The following is a 24,753-nucleotide window of genomic DNA, read 5'->3' on the forward strand; positions in this document are numbered from 1 at the left end:
TCGCTGTCGTTCGTGCTTCGTTAAATAAAATCGTCGAAGTCCTCTTGATCTGCTTTCACACAGATCATGGCAAAAATCTAATCACAGATTCCGCTGATCGTTGCGAGAGTCTATCAGACAGAACACCGTCTACAACAGAACCGTTTATGAGACTGGCGGAATATGAATAACCAATCAGTGGCCTGTAACATTTCATGTGACCTTCTAGCACCTGCTCAGCTACTACAAACACGTACTGGCACTACCGAAGTGGAACAAGTATTATGCAGTCCAGTTGTGTCTTTTGCGCACCACGTAGAACAGATTATGTCATCATAAAGAGCTCCAAAGACTTACATCTTAGAACTTGGTTTCACTGGTGATGACTGTATTACAAGATTAAAGACAACAAGTGAAGAAATGGCAACAGTAGATATAAACTTGGTTTAGGAGTTGAATTATTAACCCTTTAACTCGATTCATGCGTTTCGACTCTGGAAGCTTCAGCACAGCGGGCTGTATTGTCTGAGCGCCCGAGGTTCAGTGTACATGCTGGTGGGGCATTCATTATCTCCCCAGTCTAAATAAGTCGAGTCCTGCACAGCATCCCGTTCGGACCACACCGTCTCGCCTTTCTACCCTGGGAGTTCTGCAGACCCTCCTCATTACAGAGATAAGTGTTCTAGAGAAAGCCAGCGCTGCTCAATGGGGGTTTTATCTTAATGGGATCGTTTCTCAAAGAGATCCTACATTTCCGTCAGAAAAGTTGTGATTTTTTTTTTTTTTACTTTGCACAGGCAGGCCTTTTGTTGTTTTCCATGTGGTTTCAACGCAAAAAGTAAATTATGGATTATAAAAGTCTAAATAATGTCTTTCACCTTCCTCTTTATCAAAGGGTGGAAATGGGTTTAAAGCTAACATCTTAACCAGTTTGCCCTGATGGTGACTGATCTGAGACCCCTAACAACACAAGCTGATGATGTCATAGGTTCATTCCTCTTCATTGTGAACTCTTCACATTTCAGGTTCCTCCTCTGAAGCACAGTTTCCATCACTGGCAACGTCTAAGCAGATCATAATGGCTGCATCGTGCATTCTCCAGATGCTATCGCTAGGCTAGAACAGGATTCCTACTTTACTGGCTCCGATGCTATCGGCGCGCTAAGTGAGCCCTCATCTCACAGCGGTTTACACAGGGGTGACTCCACCCCTAGCAGGGCTAAAACAACAGCGCCATCCCATAAAAGAGCAGCACTTCCCCCCCCCAAATGGCTAAAGGACAACAAAAAGAGACTGGGGGGGGGGAAGCGATATCTGAATGCATGGGAAACAACGCTCCAGAGTCGGTCTATCTCCGACCAGCGGCAACCGCGAGGCAGGAACGAAGCCGAAGCTCCACCCGAACATCAGAGAAGGACGGGAGGAAGATCTCCTTCAAGGCTGCAGGGACACAAACAGAAGTCTTCCTCGGTGGGTTTGTGCTCTTCACTGACAGCCGCATTTACACAAGTAGAGAAGAATGCACCACAACGCCTGATCGCACTCAGAGACCCCCCTCAGCAGGATAATGGCGAACAGACGCAGCAGCACGGCCCCTGGGTCCAAATACCTTCATGGAGGAAGACAGCCGCAGTTACATGTTGGAACGCAGCAGGATTAAAAACATCCACAACTCTCCGTCTTCACAACAGCTACGACTACTGTGCAAATACCAACACAGCTGACCCTTGACCTCTCGGGGAGCTGAGAGGGGTGGAGCGATCTCTGTCTCCGGGCTATAAAATTCATCTGGCTCGGTCGCTATGACGGCACAGTCAGATAACAGCGCTGTGACCATCTACTAGCAACAAGACTTTGTAATGGATGCTTTTTCAGCTGTCCCGGATGTTTTATTTTTAACATGGCAGCAGATTTAGCTTCCAATATGACCTTAAAGCAATCTGAACGAGGTTTGGAGCAGCCGAGAGGAGGACCAGGCGGATTCTATCGGTTCACGATCGATTGGGAAGAAACCTGGTCGAGAACTTAAATTCGCTTACATCTCCTGATCCATGAGGAGAAATGGATTCAGCCCAATAATGTTCAAAGATATTTGACTTGTGAGTGTCAATGCCGTTAGACAATGAGAGATGGTCAGGTAGCTGGTGCGTTCACTGCTCAGCGATCAGGTGAGGCGGTGCGTTCACTGCTCAGAGATCAGGTGAGGCGGTGCGTTCACTGCTCAGAGATCCGGTGAGGCGGTGCGTTCACTGCTCAGCGATCAGGTGAGGCGGTGCGTTCACTGCTCAGCGATCAGGTGAGGCGGTGCGTTCACTGCTCAGAGATCAGGTGAGGCGGTGCGTTCACTGCTCAGCGATCAGGTGAGGCGGTGCGTTCACTGCTCAGAGACCAGGTGAGGCGGTGCGTTCACTGCTCAGCGATCAGGTGAGGCGGTGCGTTCACTGCTCAGAGATCAGGTGAGGCGGTGCGTTCACTGCTCAGAGATCAGGTGAGGCGGTGCGTTCACTGCTCAGAGATCAGGTGAGGCGGTGCGTTCACTGCTCAGCGATCAGGTGAGGCGGTGCGTTCACTGCTCAGAGATCAGGTGAGGCGGTGCGTTCACTGCTCAGCGATCAGGTGAGGCGGTGCGTTCACTATTTAATGGCAATCCAGCTCCACTCGGCACTCACACACAAACGGAGTGCAGCAGTAACACAACGAAGAACAGAACATCCTTCCCCCGGCCCACGGAACGCGCTCTTTCCTCCTCTTCAGCTTTAGCTCATCAGCACCAATAATTAGCCACATATGTTCACATGGCTGGTTCTGTTTCAAACCGCAGCAAAACCTGTCTGTGATATGAATGCGTGTTGGGATCCGATCTGGTCTTTAGAGCAGAGTGTGAATGGTTTCGCTGTATTACAACCCGGTTCTGTGATTACTTGAATCAACTGATCACCGAGTAAACAGGAAGTTTGTCCGAAAAGGCAGGAAACAAATACCTCAAATCATAAAAGCTCCGTCTCAGTCAACCCACTTTGAGCCCCTTGCATGGGAATGTCTTGCATCACTCTAATTAGTCCCAGACCTGGGACTATAATTAGTACCAGAACAGGGACAGGCCAGCAAGCTGCAATGCGCTTCCAGTAAGCTCAAAGAGAGCAGGAAAGAGTTAAACAGACCTGGGTATTCCTGCCTCCATGGGATTGATGCGTGTGATCATTAGACGTTTGAGCCCATTTTGTATAAAATACTGATTGATCCCTCCCCTCTGAAGGTTTGAGCTGATTCGTTTTGTACGGTGGCGTATGACAGGACGGTTCGCCTGGATGATCATCCCACTTTTCATCCCTACTTTTACAGTGTTTTACCTTGACGCGGTCCTTTTATTACTTCCTATCCCACATAAACAGCTGTTTTGTATCCGCAGCAGTTCAGGTGTCGCCTGAGAATGGATTAACGGATCACGTGACGAAGCGCAGAAATGGACGCCGATGTCAGTGCATGAAGCATGTTGAGATTTAAAAAGCGTTCCTGAAGGATTCTGGTCATTCCTGCATGTTCCTGGATGTTTTCAGGTGGTTCTGTATGTTTCTGGGTGTTCCTGGGTGTTCCAGGTTTTTGTCTAGGTATTTCTGGGTGTATTCTGGGTATTTTCTGGGTGTTTCTGGGCGTGTCTCAGCTCTGTCTGGCTGTGTCAGTAGAATAACAGTCCACAGCCTTCCTGCTGCAGGTTCACACCCATCCGAGGGCTCGTCACCGGGCAGCGAATAGCCGCTACTAGAACAAAGCCACCGCTGTTACTCAGGAGGACTTGATGCAAGAAGGGCGACTGAAACGGGGCAACTTGAGGGGTAAATGGGGTGATGTGGTGCAGGTGGTTCAGCGGGTCGTCCTATGATCGTGAGGTTGGCGGTTCGATTCCCGGCTCCGGCGCATGTATATGCTGTTATCGTGTCCTTGGGCATGACACTTCACCCTCATTGCCTGTGTGAATGTAATATCCATTTTAGCCTGAGGCGAATAGAATGTGAATGTCCTTTGTAGGGTGGGGGGGGGGGTCCTGGCCAGAGTAAAGCCTGTTCCAGGTAAGCAGCTCCAGGACTTGGACCACAATCATAGCGCTCAGATTCTAGATCTAGAACCTCCAGTGAAGACAAAGAGGATGATGAACCCGGCTGTGTGATCAAATAAGCCCCCCCACCCCACAGGACGGTCTGCAGGAGGACCCCCATTCCAGGCCAAATGGCCAATCCTCGGAGCTGGGGGGGGCAGATTAACATGATTGACTTGACATGGTGACGAGATCACCCGGAGCAACGCTCTACATAACAAGGACGCAGTTTGAGGCTCCTCTGGGGAGGGAGGGGCCGCTCCTCGAGGTGTGTGTGTGTGTGTTGGGGGGGGGGGGGGGGGGGGGGTTGCATAGTTGCCTAACGAGTATCAATGATCTTTTGATCTTTTCAAACCAACCCAATAACGCAGATCAATCTGCCGCTGCTTTCAGCGTCTCTCCGGGACCGTGGGTCGCGTTTAGGGTCAACCGTCCACCTTTGATCTGTTTCAATCACCGGAGGTGAAGCACGTGTCCCGAACCGGAGCTCTTCTGAACTTTCCTCTCCAACATCTCGTCGGGGGAAACTAATCTGAAAACTTTTCCTGCAGCCGCGTCAGAGAAGGAGCCGAAAAACAGCTTCATCATCATTCTCCTCCTCCTCCTCCTCATCACCCCGCCGCCTGAGGAAGAGTTTAAAGGGCCGGACGGCGACCGGGGAGCTCGGTCTCCGGACCGGGGGACATGTTGAGGCCACATCACGAGTTTGCAGAAGTTTGCACGGAGGAGACTTACCGGCAGATCTCACATCTGGAAGCAGAAGCATCCAGAGCAGGGTCTTCATCACGGCCGCCATCATCATCATCATCTCTTCTCACGGATCGGAAAGCAGCGAAAACAAGACCGGACACGGTTCATCCGGTTCCAGCGGTGCTGGTCCTCCTGGGTCTCCTCCTGGGTCTCCCCGGTCCGGTGAGGAAGCGGTCTGTCCGGGACGGACGGAGCTGCAGCGTCGCCGCGATCAAGCGTCCCGCACGCCGCAGAGCACCGGAGCCACGCCGTTCATTCCCGGTTATTGATCAGATCAGAGAGCTCCGACCGACGCGCCGTTGAGTTGAGGGACAGAGAAACTAGAGCGCGCGCGTGGAGGACGCACGCGCCTACTTCAAGCTGGCAACTTGATCAAGGTGCAGCCAGGTTGTGGTGGGAGGGCGCCCCCCAGCGGCGTGCTGGGGTCGATTCACTGTAAGCCTCCACGAACACTAACATCATCATTTTCCATCCGAAAACATGAACTTTTTTAGGACTTTTTTTTTTTTTAGCTTTCACTTCAAACCTGTAGTTTTGTTCCTAATGTCCGCTGCTTGACCTTTTCTCTGTGAAGCAGCTTTTACACGTTTCCTCATTAAACAAGATTTAGTTAAAGTAACGACTTAACCGGTAACTCGTGAAGCAGAAAGTCAACAGACATCAGCGGCCACACATGTAGAGATGCTATTTTAGAAAGAACGGCGCTCCATCCATCCAACAAAAAAAAAAAAAACACTAACTCAAATCAGACAACCATATTTTATTAAAACGCAAAGGCACGACCAAACAGAAGTAACACTGACAAAAAAAAAAAAAGTCCATAAATTGCCAATAGACAAATAGAGACGCAAATAAAATCCAAACCTCAGTCTTCAGTTCATTTTCTGACATTAGACAAAACGGAGACAAATTCCAGTGCTGAGCTCACGTCCTAACAGACGTCCCGGAGCCGGGAATCGAACCGTCGACAGAAGACGAGTCATCGGTCTGTGGCAGTCGGGTCCGCCTCTCACTCCGTTAGTGGCCGGGGGCTCCATTCAGAGCACGACAGACATGTAGCGTGGATCAATGAGAGCGACCAGACGAACAAGGCAGAGAGACAAAAACAAACAGAGTGTCCGTTCGCGGAGACCCTTCGGATGCAGCGCTCACAGCGACGTCCAACAAGTCCACAAGTCCATCAATTCTGCAGGACGGCTGAGGCAGCCTCTGCGATACAGGACACGGCCTGCTGGATGTCCTCGTCCGTCTGCTCGACGGTGACCACCACCCTGATGCTGAGGACACAGGAGCAAGCCCGGGTTCACAGGACGGCCGGACCCCCCCCCACACGATGCTAACAGCCAACAACTAATCCTAGCATGATACGGACACGCAACGCAACGCAGGGCCGAAAATAAATGAGATCAGGTGAGGCGGTGCATTCCTGAACGGATGGAGGCGCTGTGTCGTACACGTGGCGAGCCCCTTACCTGGGTGGGGGCAGGAAGCGCTCCTCCTTGTCCAGGTAATGAGCGAGGGTCAGAGCTACTCGTCTCTCCAAACACTAAAGCAGACAACGGGACGTGTGTCATGAAGGACTTAAACATTTCTAGCATTCAACCGGCAACCTGAAGGGTAGAAACGCGTGACATTACTACCGGAGCCTAGACGAACTCAATCTGCGTGTCTCCGGGTGAACAGCTCCGTGTTACAGGAACACGGGTACGTTTTAACGTGAAGAACGCGTGACCAGCCGGACCACGTACTCACGTAATCTACGATGTTCCTGAGGAGCCGCATGTCCGAGTCCCTGGAGCCCAAACTCCTGTCCAGTTGTAGGTGCAGAGCCGGAGCAATGGGCTCCCCCACCAGCTTCAGACCTGGAATCCTGACGGGGAGAACTGGGATCATCAATACATTCCCTCTTTCACCCACCTGCAGCTAATCGGCTGATCATTTCTGCCATCTCCTCCTCCTCCCCCCCCCCCCTCTAAACATTGCTGATGAAACCCATAAACACACTCACCCCTGCAAAGCCTTGTAAACACGTTTGGACTTCCCCCTCAGGACAGAGAAAATAGCTGCAAAGCAACGGAGACGATCAGCAGCAGAAAGAATAACGAGGAGGAGGAGCAGGAAGGAGGAACGGGCGGGACGCGCTCCACACCTGGGTCCTCCTCCATGATGTCGAGGGCTTCGATGGCGGCGGCGGCCAGCATGGGGGGCAGCGAGGCAGAGAAGCAGTAACCCTGGCCCGAGAGCCGCTGGGAAACGGAGGCGAGAGGAATATTAACGAAAAGGATTCTCCTGGGGGGGGGGGGACTGTTTTCACCTGGTGGTCGATGACGAAGGAGCGGCCGCAGCAGAAACCGCCGACGGACGCCACAGCATTTTCCATGTTAGCGCTGATCAGGTCGATGTCGTCGATCTGCATCCATCAACAATTTATTCACTTCACATGCATTACACGGAGCGTGCACACGCACACGCACACGCGCACGCACACACACACACACACACACACACACAGTGCTATTTCATGTGCGGTCGGCTCACATTGACGCCAAAGTGTTCTGTGACTCCTCTGCCGTGTTCCCCCAGCACGCCGAAGGACATACTCTCCTCCAGGAAGATGCGTACCTTGTACTTGTACTTGAGCCTCACCTGAGGGTTACACAAACACAACACGGAGCAGGTTTGAGCTCTACAGGTGTAGGGGGCTGCCCGTTACCACGGTGAAGCCGATGGGCGGATACAGACCAGAGGCGGGGCTCGGGTCAGAACATCAATCGCTCCGATCACTCGCTTTATCGTGTATTATTTCAACAGTTTCTCCATTTCCAGATTTATTAGTTACTTAATCCTCAGGTTCCCCTGACCGATGTTGTCTGTCTCTAAATCTCAGGCTACGATTAGCTTGTTTGGCCGTCTTCTAGAACCAGATTTGTCCTTTACCAGCTCAGGGAGGGGACAGATGTCGGCAGTGTTGATGTACAGCCCTTCCACCACGATGAACTTCCGGGTCACTCGGGCTTTACGGGGATTCTGCAACAGAACTCGAGTACGTCAGAGAAGCATCGTTCTGATGAATAAACAACATTCACCGAAATGTCCCCCCCCCCAAACGCTGTAATGACCTTCTGGTCCTCCAGTTCCTGCTCCTTGAGCAGCCTCTCCAAGTCCTCCATGTCATTGTGTTTGAAGTATTTGATGAAGCTGCGGGACGCTTGGAGACCCTTCTGGATGGAGAAGCAGGCCGCTTCATCCCTGAACAGGCACCGGAGGACAACGCAAGACCTCAAATCCAGCTCCGCTTCACCACGTCTCAGCGTCACAGCAGGGTGCGTCTCGTTTTGACTCACACGAAGACAATGTCCCCCCTCTTGGAGTACGCGGGGATTGCACTCGCAATAGTTGCGAAGCCGTAGGAATAGATGATCGCCTCCTCCGTCTTCATGAAATTGGCCAGCCGGCTCTCCAGCTCCAGGTGGACATCTGGCAGGAGGGAAATGAGGAATGACGTACTTGGTGTGGAATCATGATCAAATAAATATGGAAGTGGACAAACTAACAATAAAGACATCTTAAACCAATCTTTGAGTAAATCCAGATGCTTTCCTTTGTTTCACAGTCTTTTCTGTCGCCCTCTGCAGCTGTTCCCACTACAGCACACTGTCCTCAAACTGTTCTGGTGAGACGCTGATCCCACTGTGGCATTGTTAAAATACACGCACGTGTTTTTGTACTGGCAAGACGTTCAATTATTCCTATTTTATAAACTGACGACTGAAAATAACTCAAAACAATCTAAAAACTGATTTTTCCAAACGCCCGAGTACATTTTTAATCCGTTTCCGGTCCTTTGAATCATCCGGGTGTCAGATAGTGAGCAAACGAAGCCGAGAACGCACCAAACGTCCCGTAGAAGCCTCTCGGTCCGCATGTTCCGACACCGTATTTCTTCAGTGACGCCAAAGCTTTTTGCTGCAACACACACACACACACACAGACACACACACACACACACACAGACACACTTCTTTGACTCCCAAGTCGAACGAAGAATCTTTTGTTCTCTGTCAGAACGAAGGAAAATAAAAGATCAGGCGTTCGCAGCCTAAATGAGGAACCCTGACCTTGACTCGCTCGTGGTCGAGGAGACCCAGGAAGTTGAACGATGCGAAGTTAATGCACTCTTTCCCATTGAGGATGATTTTGTGGCTGGGAGGTCTGTGAGGAAATATTTAGATGTAGAGCACATTTTATTTCACCGTTTTTCTGTTTAGACCTCAAGGGAAGGCTATCGTTAATAGCAGACGGATAAAGGGACCAGCGTTTCCACGCATTCATTCGTGGGGGGGGGGGTTCCACCAAATATTCATTTTCAACTCTTGAATCTGAGATCAGTGCATTTACCCTGTCACTATATCATATTTGAAGGAGGGATGGTCTCTGGAAACAGGAGGAGTGAGAGGCTCCGGCTGCCACTCCTCAATCAGCTCCTCCTTTTCCTGCAACACAGACCCACACGCTGACTTCCTGGAGACAGACTCCGACCGGGACGACGGACGTTTGCTTTTTCACCTTCTCCGTCAGTTTATAGGTTTCGTGAAGCTTGTAGGTCTTGGAGAACAGGAGCCGGATGATCCACAGGATGAGGATCCCCTCCAGAATCAGGTGATAAGCAGGAGCCTGAGGAGGAGGAGGAGGAGGAGGGCACGGAGACGAAGATTACCTTAGCATTAGCACTTTGAACCGTAACAACCCGGCAGCTCAAACAAAAGCGTTTCGACTACAAATATGCATTTCCTTGCAGAAGGTGGTAGTATTACACGTTTTTCGGAAACACCAGTGATTTGAAAACACAAACTTTTGTGAAAGGTCTTCAGAATGTCATCATCCGCCACACGTCTAATACGACCGCAGCCTTATTTATGTTGTGTGTGTGTGCCGAGTCTTCTGCTGAGTTGATGAACACTCCTCTCGCGTGGATGTTGCTGAATCGCCGCTATGATTCTGCGCTCTGTTGATTTTGAAAGGGAACACTACCATTTACTGCCATAGCAAAACATGCTGCTAGCATTTTCAGCCAGTTTTGTGGCTTGTGGGATTCTTTGTGAAAATAGTGCTGCACGCCGTGTCTTACATGGGTTTTCAGTAAACCCACGGGGCCTGTAATCAGAGCCTTAGTAAGGACAAAGCAACAATGGAATTGTTTTAGGGTCACCAGAGCGTTTAAGACCAGTGCGGACCACAATATGGAGGGTGGAGAGCGGATAATTTTACAACGTTTTTCCAGTCGTGTCAATCAGCTTAAATGGAATTCCGTAAAGTTTTGGTTTATTTTAACATAAAATCATGCCGTAGTATTTTTCGTTGCACCGCTTGACTTTAGGGCGTGGGTCTCCGAAACATAAAGTAAAATAGGAAAAGTTTAAAAACTACCAGGTCAGACTTTCGTGTAGTTCCACTGACAGACAGAACAGCAACATTCGTGTCGGTTACGTCACACGTATCTATTAATCTTGACTCTAATTGTTTCTTTGAGCAATGGCTACTTTTCAATCAGACTTTTCACGAAGCGTGAATGTGACAGGTCCTCACGGGATGTTCCGGTAAACACAACAGGCTGCTTCCCGTAGCATCGGTACTTCCGGTCTGACAAATCAACATTTAACAGCCGACGAACAAACACAAATGCGTGTCAGAACCCGCGAAGAATAAACGGACAAACGTTAGAAAAGTATTCAAACCCGACGCATTTTTTAGAAAGCGGTCTTACCTCATAAAACGCTTGTACCATTTCCACCAATACCCACTGCTGTCCGGACGCCATGTTTGGTTCCCCTCTGTACAGTCGGAGCTGTCAAATCTCGCGGGATTACAGCCCGAAACCCAAATCCCGTATAATCGTTTCCATTCCTCACTGAGCCCGCCCACCCTTTCAGCTCCAGAACACCTGAATGAATGGGAGGAATGGAGCTGAACAGCTGAAATACTTATTTTAACCGATGCATAGACAAAAGGAAGTCAAAATTCAGTGTAAATATAGTTTTATGTATTAGAAGGACGATTTTTCTGCAAGTTCCCAATGACCAGAAGAAAATAAAATGCAACAAAACAGAACAAAAACTCACTCAACAAATAACATCAACAAAAGAGGAGGTATCTGCGCTCCACAAAGCATGTTGCTGACTGGAGACACCTGATGCTACCGTCCAATCAGTGACCATCCCTGGCAATGGCAGGTGTCTACCTTTTCCCGTGGAACTAAATGTTGTGTTTTATATGATTTGTTGTGGTTATCCACTTGTCAGTGAGATTTGACCTTCAGCGCCACCGTACGATACGCCTTAATGTTGCCGCCGCCGTCCTTCGCATAAACGTGATCTGTGTCTCTGCTTGATTCTGTCTGTGTGTGTTTTTGACTTACTGCATAGGAGAGGTCATCCCTGACACAAACATCCTCTGCTGCCCTGGAACGGTAAATCCTGATGCAGCATTATGTACGGCATGCAGATCCCTGCAGGGACCGACCTCTCCATGACGAGGATCAGCCCAACCGGGCCACGACTCCACTGGTACCGCCTTCTGAGCCGAGTCTCATCATCAGAGCCACCTCCAGACGGATCAGCCTGTTGTTCACCATCACAAAAAGGTTAAATTAAATGTTCAAAACTGTTTTAAACCGGTCCTGAGACCTACAGGACAGAAAGACATTTACAGTTTCTACTGCATACAGAGTGGCTGCATCAGTCATACATGACATGTGTGAGTCTTACAGGCAGTAATAAGACAGGTTTAAAGACAGCTGGAATGTCTTATTGGCTGCATGAAAGTCCTTCAGCCAGGTATTTCAAATAAAGATAGACCCGAGGCTGCCATTGAAGTCACAGCAGCTCCATTTCCTGTCATGTGTCTCTGATGAACTGCCACAGCTGCCTTGGACCAAAATATCACAGGAGGAATCGACCCAAACAAGGGGACGCCGTCCACCGTAGACTGCTTCTCCCCTGACTGCCTCCTGTGCACTCCTCAGATTTTTCACCTCCCGCTGCTCCTCCTCCCTCCTGGGAGGCGGGACAACCCCTGCAGGGGAGCAGGTTTATTTTTGGCTGGGGCTAAGGACAGCGGGGGCAGTGGCTCCTTCGATGAGAACTCTCCACTCCACTGCTTTAGTCCATCGGCCTGTCCACTCAGCCACCTCTTCTGCGTCCTCTTGTGTCTCATTCAGACGGCACAATGGCCGTGGGACAGATGGACAGCGCGGAACTTTTTGATGCAGGGGAAAAAGGCCGAGGATTGAGGGCCACCAGGGGCCTCAACACCGGAGAGGTGGTCTTTGCTGAGCCCAGTTTCTCTGCTGTGGTCTCTGACAGGTATGAGCCGTCCGTGTTTTAGACTAAAACCGTTCTCAGTGAGCAAGTATCTACAGATCGGTCGCGGACGGTGACCTCATCTCCTGAGCAGATCTAATGACACGAGGAGAAAAGCTGTCCAAGTGTCGCGTGGACTTCGGTGGGACGCGTTTGTGGATTCAGTTTCCATAAGTTGAGAGGACGCTTCTAAAAAAAGATTAGATGTTGGCAGATGTTCAAATTAATTTCTTGAATTGAGAATGAATGCAACATCAGTCCAGTGAAGCTTTGAAGTCTTCTCACTACATGCAGCACATTTGTGTCTATCGAGTCTAATGTGGATCCAGATAAAGGGAACAGATCCAGGTTGTATTTAATACGTTTACACTGTCATTAACATTTTCCTTAATAATTCTAGAACTGATTTCTGCTTTAAAGAAGGGAAGGGCATCGCCCCAACAAGATGAGCATGTAGGATTGATTAAAAAAAAACACACACTCTGGTGAAATTCAGACAAAATAACTGCCTCAGCTTTATAGAGTACATGAATAGTACATGTACTATTCATGTTTTGAGTTGTCAATAAAAGGTGTTCTAATGCAGCCGGGATGTCGTCTCCCTTTCTTAGTTTTGCCACTCAGGTGTGCCACAGCTGCTTTCAGCAACAGGCCGTCATGCACCGCTGTGCCCAGTGCAAGTTCGCCCACTATTGTGACCACACCTGCCAGGCCGCATGCTGGGAGGAGCACAAGCAGGAGTGTCAAGCCATCAGGAAGTTTGGGAAGGCGCCCAGTGAGAGTGTCCGGTAAAGAAGACGTGCAGTCCAGACATTTTCAATCTGTGGTGAAAGCGTAGCGGCAAGGGAGAGAGACCCAACCGTTTAGCAGAACAAGGTGTTCGCCTCAATGTGACCTCTCCCCTCTTCCAGTTTGGCTGCTCGTGTGATGTGGCGTATACACAAGGACACGGGCATCATGTCGGACAGCCAGCTGATCTCGGTGGACCAGCTGGAGGACCACGTGGGCGACCTGCGTAGCGAAGGCCTGGAGCGGCTCAGGGCCGACGTGCAGCGCTTCTTGGATTATTGGTCGTATGGAAGCAAACAGCTCTGCTTTGATGACATCGCACACGTCTTTGGCATAGTAGGGACCAGTTCCTCGCCGTGCATGACCCCCATCCTGACTTTTAGACCTCCTGTGGTCATTGCCTCCCTCGCTCTGCCCCTGTAGATCAAATGTAATGGATTCACAATGAGGGACCAGAGAGGCCTGCAGGCGGTTGGTGTGGGTCTGTTTCCCAACCTGTGTCTGGTCAACCATGACTGTTGGCCCAACTGCACCGCCACCCTGAACCACGGCAAGTAAGTGTCCAGCCTGTGAAAGGGAAAGGGGGGAATCATGCACGAGTCGGTAGGCATGTTCCGTCTCTTCAAAACGCTAACCCTCATGAAACCTGTAACCCGTCTGCGCTCAGACAGATTAGCACACACGTCTATAGATGAACTGGATGTGCAAAATCATCCCGGTGCCAGCCCGGAGCTAGATGGGTTAAGCTCCATTAAAGCCCCTGAAGAACAGATGATCACGATCGCCTCGTCTTGATGAAGATGAATAAAACAACTATTGTATGACTCGAAGAGCAAAAACGAAGAATCCACTGGACTTGTTTCAAGTTTGGTTGAAGACTGAAGAAGCCTCTTGGATGGGAGGTGAAACGTCTTCAACCGAACTTGGAACAAGTCCGGTAGAGTCTTTGTTTGCGCTCTTCGTGATCTACCTCTACCTGGATGACTGAGAACAGACACAGATAGGATGGTGACTGCCACTCTCTGTTTCAGCCAGTCAGCTGTGAACTCCACTCTGCACTCTCAGAGGAGGTAAGACTATCCATCCATCCATCCATTCATCCATCCATCCATCCATCCATCCATCTATCTATCTATCTATCTATCTATCTATTTATCTATCTATCTATCTATCTATCTATCTATCTATCTATCTATCTATCTATCTATCTATCTATCTATCTATCTATCTATCTATCTATCCATCCATCCATCCATCCATCCATCCATCCATCCATCCATCTATCTATCTATCTATCTATCTATCTATCTATCTATCTAGCTATCTATCTATCTAGCTATCTATCTATCTATCTATCCATCTATCTATCGTATAGAGCTTGTTGCTAGCAGAATAAATGTGTACTTCATCTTTTCAGATGATGATGATGCCATTTGTGCCTGTTGTTCAGCTCTGTTGCCATGGCTGCGTTGTTCAGACTAGCTTTGATAAGATGCTTGAAACCTTTTCCCTGAGGTCAATAGCCTGATCAAGATGTCGAGCCACGTGTGACCGCACCCGAAATAAGATGGTTCCTCGTCGTTACGAATCATTTCCTTGATGTTTAGCATTGAAACATCATAAAGGAGATTCAAGTTGGAGCTGACACACACCTGCCACAGTTTTTTTGGGGTTTGTTGCATCCAGATCTCGCTTCGGGGTACCAGACTTGTCCTCCTCTGTCCCAGGATCGAGCTTCGAGCCATTGGGAAGATCTCCGAGGGCGAGGAGCTGACTGTGAGCTACGTGGACTTCCTCAACGTGTCTGCCGACCGCCAGAAGACGCTGAAGGAGCATTTCTACTTTGAGTGCACCTGCAGACACTGTACCCAGCACACGAAGGACGACCTGATGATGGCCGCTGCAGACAGAGAGGGACACAAAGTGAGGCAGGGGACACTGGGACGATCCTTCAAATTTCATTTCTGCTTACATTTTTTTTAATAAAAGACAGCAATCTTTTGTCAGCTCTTTATTTTGTTGGAAGGCCAACTGCTGACCGTCCTGTTGTCGCGTCCCGCTTTCAGCCCCCTGCTGATAAAGTGAAAGAGGTGACGGCCTTCAGTAAAGAGTGTCTGGAGAAAGTAGAGCGGTGCCGGAGCGAGAAGAATTACCAAGAGGTACACAACGCCGCTTTCCTCCTCCGTCGTCGTCTCCGGCCCCGTCCGCTAACCTCCTCCTGTCCCTCGGGGGGGCCGTCCTTCCTCTCTCAGGTGGTGAACTTGTGTTGCGAGTGCCTGGAGAGGCAGGAGAACATCTTGGCTGACACTCACCTGGATCGGCTGCGTGTGCTCGGCGTCGCTTGTGAGGGGCTCTCATTCCTGAAGAGGTTCTCGGCGGCTGCGGTCCACGCCTGCAAGATAGTGGACGGATACGCGTGAGTGCTTTTGTGCTGGGATTCAGGAACTTGACAGAAACATGATTACACTCCCTTAGATTATACACCATTAGTATAAAACGTAGAGCGTAGACAATGAGATTATTGATCTTAAACTCTTGCAGCCTGAACTTTATTGTTAAAACTGGAACCTTTGATATTGCAACAGACTAACGTGTCCCTCTGAATCAATGCAGACGTCCTGCGTCCGGTTCATTCTGGGTTTGTCCCTCTCTTGAGCAGGAAGTTGTGTCACCCTTACAACGCCCAGCTGGGCATGACCATCATGCGGGCGGGCGTCACCCACTGCCACGCGGGACAGATAGAGGCGGGCCACGGCTTGATCTGCAAAGCCTACGGCATCCTCATGGTCACCCACGGGCCGAACCACGTCATCACCAGAGACGTGGAGGTAGGCTGCGTGCGTCAGGGACGTTCAGGTTAAATGACTGCCGCATGCGCAGCGCTCACTGCGGTCTTATCAAAAATAAATCTCATTAAATAAAACTCATTATCTCATTTCATATCTGCAGTCCATGCGCAGGCAGACTGAGAAGGAGATGAAGACGTTCAAAGCAGGATGAACCCACGTGGATTCCACGCGATGAAGGAGGCTGCTGATAAAGCCCCGCCCCTCACCTGAGCTGTCTCACCTGTACGGGGTGAGACAGGTAGAGCACCTTTGAATGAACTTCTACAATAAAAGTGGAATGCATCATGTGATTTTTGTAATCTCTCGTACCGAGACGTTGTTAAACACCGTAATCACTCAAAAGGTACATCAAGGAACGACATGCAGAACGTTCCTCAGATGTCACAACTGTGGCTGCTAACAGTCGAAACGCTGCCTGAAATAGTTGAGATCAGATTCATTTAGAATTTCCCATTTTGTAGGACTAATACAATTAATCTAATCTATTAAATGTTCATTCATTCATTCATTCATGAATGAATGAATGAACAAGCTTTTAATTTTCCTTTTTACACACTTGGAACTGGACTAGTTTGTTTCTGGCAGGAACCCATCTTTCCTGAATCAGAGGTTTCTACTGGACCTCGCACCGATGACAATAAACTCTGAATTTAATTCGTCTCGCAAATCTAGAGCAGCCAGAGAGGGGGAAAAGAAACCCTCACGGTGAAGGTCAGTTGCAGAATGTAGAATCCAGTGCTCTTGTAGCCTAGCGCTTTGGTAAAAAGATGAATGAATAGGAAAAATAAAGCTGCACATTGTCTTAAATAAAAGACAACAGGGAGCCCAGAAGCTACCTGAGATAGCTGAAAATAAAAAAAAAGGATTTCAAACCAGAGAAACGGTTTTATTCAGTACCGCATTCACACATACCATCTTAAATAGGACACAAACAAAGATTTTAAAGATTTGACATCATTAATATGAAATCAATATACATATATATATCAATATATATATAGCCGGAGAGAAAGACCAAATGAAGGTCTCAACAGGAAGTCCAAATATTTTACAAATATATCAAAAAGCAAAAGAAGATGCAGGTTTTCTGCTGCGATATGACATCACAGTGGACAGTGAGCCCAGACACAGCATGTGCATAGAGGTTGAAGACCACCCGTCAAACATCGGCACAGAAATCCCTCTTTGAAAAAGGAAGACGTTCCAAACATGTAAAAAAAAAAATTACGTTAATCCAAAGCAAAAAGGGGGAATATCGAGGAAACCTAAAAAAAAAATCAAAAACCACTGCATCCGGGATGTTTTTATTTCACAATACCGTACATTATTAAGTACCAAAGCTCCCACCATACGTGACAGCCTTTTGGTTTGTCCTGAGATGCGCCTTCTCATTGGACAACGCAGAGCTCGGTGCCGGACTGATCCACGGTGTCTCCCGTCCCGTCGGCGTGTCTGTGAGTCCTGCTGTAACTGCCTGACGGTCCGTCCTGCCCGTATGACTGAGGCTTCAGACGCTGCCTCAGGTGCATCAGCAGCTCTTTGCCATCGCTCGATGGCAGGTTTCCCAGGTAGTACTGGGGGGCCAGCTCCACAAGCCTGCAATGAGAGGACAAACATTCAGAAATACCTCCGTCCATACAGTCCCAACACTGAACTGCCTCAAAGGCTCCACATTAAAACCTCTGATGACAAACATGGGGTCGATGGGAAAGACCTTCATGTACCGAAAAGGACAAAACGTCTCCCCGGTGATGAGACTTGTGATTTCAGAGACTCGACACACACAAATAAAGAATATATGAAAAAGGTTTGGGACTCAAACTCGCTGTAATAAATGTCGCTGTGTGGTGCTAAAAATAAAATGTACTTTCCTCCTCTCTCTCTCCGTTCACTGTTCATGTGGGAAGATTTGAAGAAACAGCGCCCCCTGTTGACCAGCAACTGAACAGTCCACTTTACAGTTTCAAGCCCGCTGGCTGATTTTGAAAAAAATCAACACAATCACGACAAATCAAAAACAAGTTGTCCCTCTTACGAAGCTCTCCTAATATCCTCTATTCCTAAAGCCCAGGGGCTGCTCTGGGGTCAGATCTTTGTGGGGGAACCTTTGTGTGCATAATTATCTTGTTATTGTCATAACTGTGGCTAAAAACAAACATAGCAGAGAATACTAGCACGTAAAACATGACTCATTTCACCGCACTCATAAAAAGCTCCAGTCCCGTATGAGCAGTTATGCTCATAACGATGAAGCAAAGACCACAGACAGGCAAGTTCACCTCCACCCGTTGGTCTGTGGTCTTTCTCTCAGGGATGTTGTGGTGGTTGAAGATCTGTTTCAGTTCCTCTGATACGAGGTGGGGGTATCACAGAACCTGAAACAGATCTTCAGCTTCTTCATCATTTTAGGCTGGCTTCACCATGAAGATATAAACTTCTTGATAATCCTGTCTGTAAACGTAGATCTACTCGCTCTTTTGTAATAACAAATTGCTCATTTTTCTAGACACTTCTTTTTTTTTAGTTCTCATCTTCATGTTGCACCCTCAGACTCCAAGACTGGGACGTACATCCGGACTCCGTCAAAATAACAGCGAAGACCGGCAGACTAGCTTTGTCGTAGACTTGTAAAAATTACATTCATTTGACTCACATTTGAGGGTGGACTTCGGAAACGATGCGGATGCAGTTATCACAGGAGATGGTGAATTCGTGATAGAGGACCCAGCTCGGGGGGTCAGGGCACGGCCGGCGACAGAAGTAGGAGGAGAAGGGGTGCAGGTGAGCCACGTGGCGGTGAGTTAGCAGGAGGTAGTTACCCGAGCCGTCCACGTCGTGAGCCACCTGAAGAGGGCAAGTTGAGAACGCGGAGAGCACGAAGAATTCTGTCCAGTTTGTCACGTTAACATCTCAAACCATTTAAAGGTCACGGGGTACTCACTTTGAGGAAGAAGCCGGAGATTAGAGCCCGCTTCGTGTTGGTGCAGTTTTCTTGGCATCCGAAAGCTGGAGGAGAAACGGGAAGCTCTATTCGCAGCATCACCTCGAGCAGCTCCGCCCTGATCACCACGGCCAATCGTAAGGCAGCGTGACTGAGGACGTTGGTTGTGCACCACGCTTCATCCTGATTATCTGCAAAGTCAGTCAATAGTTCGTGTAAATATTAACGTCAATAAAGCATTAGAATAATTACTAGAGTAGAATCGTCGTTCTAGACCACGATACAGTCCTTCCTGTTTTCTAAAAGGACTTTCTCGGAGCGTATGATGTTATTAAGGATTTGAGCTGTACGTACGCTCCACGAAGGCGTTATAAATATTAATGAGCGTCATGTGATCTCCCTCTGTGTGCATTAGAGCCTGCCAGTGTGAGACAGCAGCCTCCTCTCTGCTGGGATCCACGGCCAAAAAGCAGGAAGGAGCTGACAAGAGACATGAGACAAAAAAAAAGTGAAATAAATTAGGATGAAATCAAATAGGATGGCTATAATGCTATTTTATATATACACACACAGCATACATCATGATCGTGGAGCCCAACACCTAACAGTGTAATCATTTAGATTTCAAATTCACAATCGATTCATGTACATAATGTCCATTTGGACAGTTTCAGGAATCCTGTCCGAGATGTGTCCAGGAGGAGTGACGGGTCGGAGCAGCGGTTCGGACCCTCACCCAGTGCGAGCCCAACCATCCAGTGATCCAGAACGCAGAGACAGCGGCTTCCAGCCGACCCTGGCTGACGTTAGTACGCGTTTATGAAACTGTGCAGCTTAGAAATGAGAGGCTCAACTTTGTTAAACACGACTCACAGGCTGATTTGCTTTCTTAGAGGGACGAGGGGGAAGAATGTGGGACATTGTTAGAAAATCCAGACCATAGCAAGAAAATTAAAAGTGTGACGTTTTGTGTCTTTGTCAGAAACATTTCCCGGCCTTGTTCGACGCCGTTTGTTTGTTTGTGCCACGCGACGGTAACGTGCTGCGTGGCGGTTTGCATGAAGAATCCGCTCGTGCCTCTGTACCTGTGAGCATGGCAGCTATCGTGAGCAGCTCGTCCACACAGTCATATTCGCAGGCGGCGATCAGCGCTTTCGCCAGCGGCGGCTCCAAGGGCAGCTCCGACATGATGATGCCGACCTCCGACAGGTTGCCATCGTCGTCCAGCGCCGCCAGGTAGTCCAGGTCCTCCAGAGCCTGCATTAAAGCCTCGGGGGCTGGAGGTGAGACGGGAAGACATATTCTTAGACGGACCCCAGAAGGACGAAGGCCCTGAAAACGTCTCCGTTCACGGTAGTTTATCAACGCACCCGGTCTGTCCAGGAACTTGCACTGTCCCATGTCCGCAATATCCAGTCTCTTGAGCAGCAGAACCAAACGGCTGAGGTTCTCCTCCACCACCGCCGGACTATGGGCCTCGACCATCCCGTCCTCGTACAGAGACCGGGGGTAAAGACGGACGCACAGCCCTGCAGACCAACCAGGGGAACACGCTGGGATCTCTCATCAGCAAACAGAATTCGGTTTCAAACTGTCATTAATAACCAGTAACATTAAAAATAGTATTATGGGATCAAAAACGGTATTAGCTTCCAATTATGAAAATGAAGTGATTGTTCCATCCATCCATCCCTCCCTCCTACCAGGAAGGGGACTGTTGACCCTCTGAGTTCTCATGTCTGCCTGGTGTTTGCTGATCGTCCTCAGGATCTGTGAATTTGCTCTTATTTGTGGATTGTAAATCTGTGAAAGAAATTTCAATGATTTTCTTCCCTGTGGACTAAATTATATTTTGCACTGTTAAACAAACTTGATAGAATAATGGAACACACAATACATTTTGGCATAGATAAAAGATATATATATTTTTTTTCGTTCAATAGTGTGAGGGTTTAGACATTTATGCGGGTCACACAAAAACTACAAGACATTTCTCAGAAGATTTGAAGGGGTGGGTCAATACATTCTGGTTCTGATCCAGATGGGAGGGTAGGTTTACTGAGCCACAATCATTTATAAACCCAAATACATTTGCTGTCGAAATCTGTAGTTTGTATAGAACTAGAAAACGATCTGAAATGCAAATCTGGAAATACCAAAAAACAATAATGTGACAAACGACATGCAACAGAGGCGGGTGGTGTTTTATAGAGTACAAAAACAAGCTGAAACGCAGCCATGACGCTTTCAGAACTCACCGTTTTGAGCTGAAGGCCTGTGTCGATCACGTAGCGGACGGCTGGCACAGAGAACGAAGCCTCTGCCAGGCTATCGGACAGGATGACCTTCCTTTTGACCCCCGGGACCGAGCCGTCCACGCCGGCGGCGCCGTCGCTCTGCCTCAGCGCAGACACCGCGTCAGGGTCCTGTTCATAGACCCGCTGAGTGAGACCGCCGAGCCCGGCGTGGAGGGGGAGGATCCGGAGCGGGCCGAGCTGAGGACTCAGAGCTACGCACTCCTTCTCCAGCAGGGCCAAACACTCCTCCGTTTCCTGCGTGCGACAGGAAATGAAGCCGTAAACCGTGACGGTTTATGCACACGAAACTGGGCTCGGCCTGAAATGGCGACAGCGGCATCAAGTAAGGGGGGGGGGGGGGCGTGTTGGTGTTGACACGGAGGGAGGAACACGCCTCACGCGGTTTCGTATGTACAGAGCGAGCACAACGCAGTCACGTCGTCTCTGCTTGTTGTATTTGAAGTATTCGAAGCAGAACGCCACGCCCCTCTAGCGCACCCGGGCCCCCCCACTCCTCTGCAAGACAAAGGTGGTCAAACCCCCAGCGCACCACAGGGTGGACATTGGTTCAACCAGTTTTTCCATTCAGTCACAACCTGAAACTACTATGAGGTTTTAAAAAGTATTTACAAGTAGTATTACTCTCCACCCTCCCAGATTAGTATTAAGGGGTATATATACCTGTGCACTGGCCAAAAACACAAGCACATCTCCCTCCTCCCCTCTCCTGTGCAGGTCCAGCACCATGTGACACGCAGCCACCGTCCGGTCTTTCTCCGACAGAAGCTCCCTGTAGGACGTCTGCACCGAGTTCACCCCGAGAGCCTCCTCCTCCTCCTCCTCCTCCTCCTCATCGTCGCCTGCCTCACATTCCTCTTCCCGTTCTCCGGCCGGGGTCTCAGAGTCCAGACTGTCCAGGGAGAGATGAGGGACTGACGTCCCCAGAAACGCGGCGAGCCGAGGAGCCAGCGTCGGGTGAGTGAGGAGAACCGCCCGAAAGTTGTCGGGTCTCTGCCGGCAGACGTCACACAGCAGGCCCAGCATCACGTCGGTGGGCACGGTGCGCTCCTGGAGCTCATCCAACACCACGACGCCGTACTGATGCAGCAGAGGGTCGGACATCATCTCCTCCAGCAGGAGCGAGTCGCTGACGAACCTGGGGAGCGGGAAAGAACCGTCAACGCAAAGGATAAAACCACGACGGCCAGCGGCTCTTTGGGCGACTCCTCCCACGCGCGATGACGACGCGAACAAACAGACGTTAAATGTCTTTCATGGATGCTAACGTGTCCAGAGTTTTATTATTTATGAATGTTTTCATTTAATGAGTTTAAAACATTTACCTCAATAAATTCTGTCATTTACTTCACAGTATATATGTACAATATATTCCCTCTAAAATTAAGTGGTTAAAAGCGATGACACTAAAGAAACATTCCGTTATCCATCCCATAAAGCCCAAACGACACACACAGATTTCCGTCTGGCGGCCGCGATGGTGAGAACTGAAATGAGAGCCAGTAAAAGGTGACACGAAACGCATTTATCTCGCGTTTCCGACCTGAGCAGGGTGTCGGGTGTGCAGCTGTCATCGTGAGACACCTTGTAGCCCACCTCCAGCCCCAGGCTGAGGTCCATCTCGTCCGCCACGCGCAGGGCCAGGCTCACCGCTGCTGCCGAGTAGGGCTGGGAGCAGCACACCGGGCCCTGACAGAACTCGTAGGACAAAGCGTACTCGACGCACCACTGCGGGACCTGCGGAGAGGAAAGCCAAGGAGGACCCGGTTTCATCCAGAGGTAGCATCGAACGGCGGTTCGGAAACATCAAAGGAATTCTGCACACACTACCGCCGGGTCTGACCCGAGAACCGCTCCAGGCTCCACCCATTACTCATCCATCACCACTGCATTCACTCCCAGTTACCTGCGTGCTTTTCCCACCGCCGCTGGGCGCGCTGAGCAGAACCATGCTGTGGTTCTCCAGGTGTTCTAGGAGACTCTGCCGGAGCCTCCATACGGGAAATCGGCGCCTCTCCTCCAGCAGAGCGTAGTAGCGAGAGGAGTAGGGCAAGCCGTCGTACGGATTCACTTCTAGGTCTCCCATCCCTTCCTCTTCCACTCTGCCGCTCTCTTTATCTCCATCGGCCGCGCCGTCCCCAGACAGGAGGGAGGACAGGGACGGGGACGAGGACTCCAGGGCTGCCGACGGGGGACGCCTGGACCTGGGGGAGCCGGAGTGCCTCGCCGGTGATAATGACATCATCGGAACGGGATGGGGACGAGGCCGGGCTCATGGGATCACCTGCATGGAAGCGCAAAACGAAGAACGATCGATGGTGGCGTGTAAACAGAGACGATTGATTATTGATGGAATATTCGACCGGATAGAATGGTGGCAGAAGAACTTTGGTCATGGCTTTTCACCAAGGAGGTTCTGTTTGAACCTTTTGATGATGATCCAGATCACCGTGTGGATGGCGTAGATCCAATCAGGAGGAGAACGAGCTGCTCGGAGGAGGTTTGTGTTCTCCGAGTGCTTTTCTAGTATCTAAATATTTTTTTTGGGAGGCCTTTCATGGGATCCCGTCATTGGACATATTATGGAGGCCCAGATTCTGGATCGTAATCTGACTGGAAGTAAACCGAAGCTTGGGAGTCATCGGATAATTTCAAAAAGACACTCCAAAGAGAATGTCTGGATAGGAATCATGTATGCAGCAGCTCACGGCTACAAATACTGGATCGGAACTGAATAAATAAAAGACACAAACAAGAAAGATGTTTGTCAGTAGAGCCAGTATAAATATATATATATATATATTAATGTTTCATTGATCTATTTAACCTTTAAAATGGTTACAGCAAACAGCTGATTAAGAGTAAATGGCCAAGAAACCAGAACGGGGTTGAGTAAATGTACTTCTAGCAGTAAATACAATAGATTTACTTCGCAAAAGTAGCAGGCAGGTGTGAATAAATACTGCAACGTAGGAATACCTCCAAAAATATCAGATGGAATCGTTTATATTCAGCCGTCACAGAAGCCTCCGTTCAGCGCAGGCCTGTCGTGAGACTGAACCGACGCCTCTTACCTGTGGAACATACCGGCCGACAGGTGGACAAACGAGTCGCCCGGCCTTGTTGCTCCGTCGTCGGTTCACTCGTGTCGTGGAAGTGGATTAAAAACACGTCGAGGTTGTTCACATTCTCTTCTGGTGAAGCCTCATAGCTCTGCTTGCTTCCTGACGATAAAACGGTGTCGTCCGTTCCAGCTCTCCGCCGCCATGTTTGTTATCGAGCTGTCAAATCTCGTGCTGCGTTAAAGGTCCCTCGGAAATAACGCAACGTCCCGCGGGAGCGCTGAACAAGACTTTAACATACTGAATGCGCACTGTTGACGTTTATCCGCCTTTATATCATTTTATACCCGGATTTTATATACTGGAACAAATTAGTTTAATAATAATAATACAACTTATTCCGTTTATTACAATCTAATCGGAATAAGTTGGTGTCTGAGGTGATTTTTGCCCACAGAAAAACAGCTGTCGTCACAAGTAAAACATTCATAAAATTGAATTTTTATCCCTAATTAAAAAAAAATACAAATCTGGATTTAACAATAAAAATGCTGTCTGAATGGGTGTATGTTATGTGTATTGATTATTGCATTATGGGTGGGTGTATAGAATACTAT

General features: G+C 49.1%; 3 protein-coding genes across 3 annotated transcripts; 1 reads left to right on the forward strand and 2 right to left on the reverse strand.

Moving 5' to 3' along the window:
- Positions 1–5,576: 5,576 nt before the first annotated feature.
- Positions 5,577–10,642, reverse strand: sptlc1 (serine palmitoyltransferase, long chain base subunit 1). The gene is made up of 15 exons (XM_068752911.1): positions 10,587–10,642; positions 9,389–9,496; positions 9,221–9,315; positions 8,941–9,034; positions 8,716–8,788; positions 8,167–8,299; positions 7,942–8,071; positions 7,760–7,849; positions 7,361–7,468; positions 7,137–7,232; positions 6,972–7,068; positions 6,831–6,885; positions 6,575–6,692; positions 6,295–6,368; positions 5,577–6,099 (listed from the first exon to the last, which is right to left on the reverse strand). The coding sequence occupies exons 1-15, from the start codon at positions 10,638–10,640 to the stop codon at positions 6,003–6,005; spliced, it is 1,422 nt and encodes a 473-aa protein (XP_068609012.1). The 5' UTR covers positions 10,641–10,642; the 3' UTR covers positions 5,577–6,002.
- A 1,277-nt stretch (positions 10,643–11,919) lies between these two features.
- On the forward strand, positions 11,920–16,105 carry LOC137908346 (histone-lysine N-methyltransferase SMYD1-like). The gene is given in 11 exon segments (XM_068752743.1): positions 11,920–12,183; positions 12,792–12,968; positions 13,092–13,305; positions 13,393–13,523; positions 14,001–14,039; positions 14,697–14,892; positions 15,036–15,128; positions 15,222–15,385; positions 15,629–15,797; positions 15,919–15,960; positions 15,963–16,105. Coding segments are annotated over 11 exon segments (1,428 nt in total). The 5' UTR covers positions 11,920–12,046; the 3' UTR covers positions 16,029–16,105.
- A 616-nt stretch (positions 16,106–16,721) lies between these two features.
- LOC137908766 (ATP-dependent RNA helicase DQX1-like) lies at positions 16,722–23,316 on the reverse strand. Its single transcript, XM_068753188.1, has 11 exons — positions 22,981–23,316; positions 22,618–22,811; positions 21,738–22,212; positions 21,018–21,311; positions 20,463–20,562; positions 20,130–20,288; positions 19,845–20,036; positions 19,114–19,239; positions 18,760–18,950; positions 18,472–18,662; positions 16,722–17,414 (listed from the first exon to the last, which is right to left on the reverse strand). The coding sequence occupies exons 1-11, from the start codon at positions 23,314–23,316 to the stop codon at positions 17,207–17,209; spliced, it is 2,466 nt and encodes an 821-aa protein (XP_068609289.1). The 3' UTR covers positions 16,722–17,206.
- Between the last annotated feature and the right edge of the window lie 1,437 nt (positions 23,317–24,753).

This window comes from Brachionichthys hirsutus, chromosome 19 (assembly GCF_040956055.1).
Source record: "Brachionichthys hirsutus isolate HB-005 chromosome 19, CSIRO-AGI_Bhir_v1, whole genome shotgun sequence".
In the NCBI taxonomy this organism is placed as follows: domain Eukaryota; kingdom Metazoa; phylum Chordata; class Actinopteri; order Lophiiformes; family Brachionichthyidae; genus Brachionichthys; species Brachionichthys hirsutus.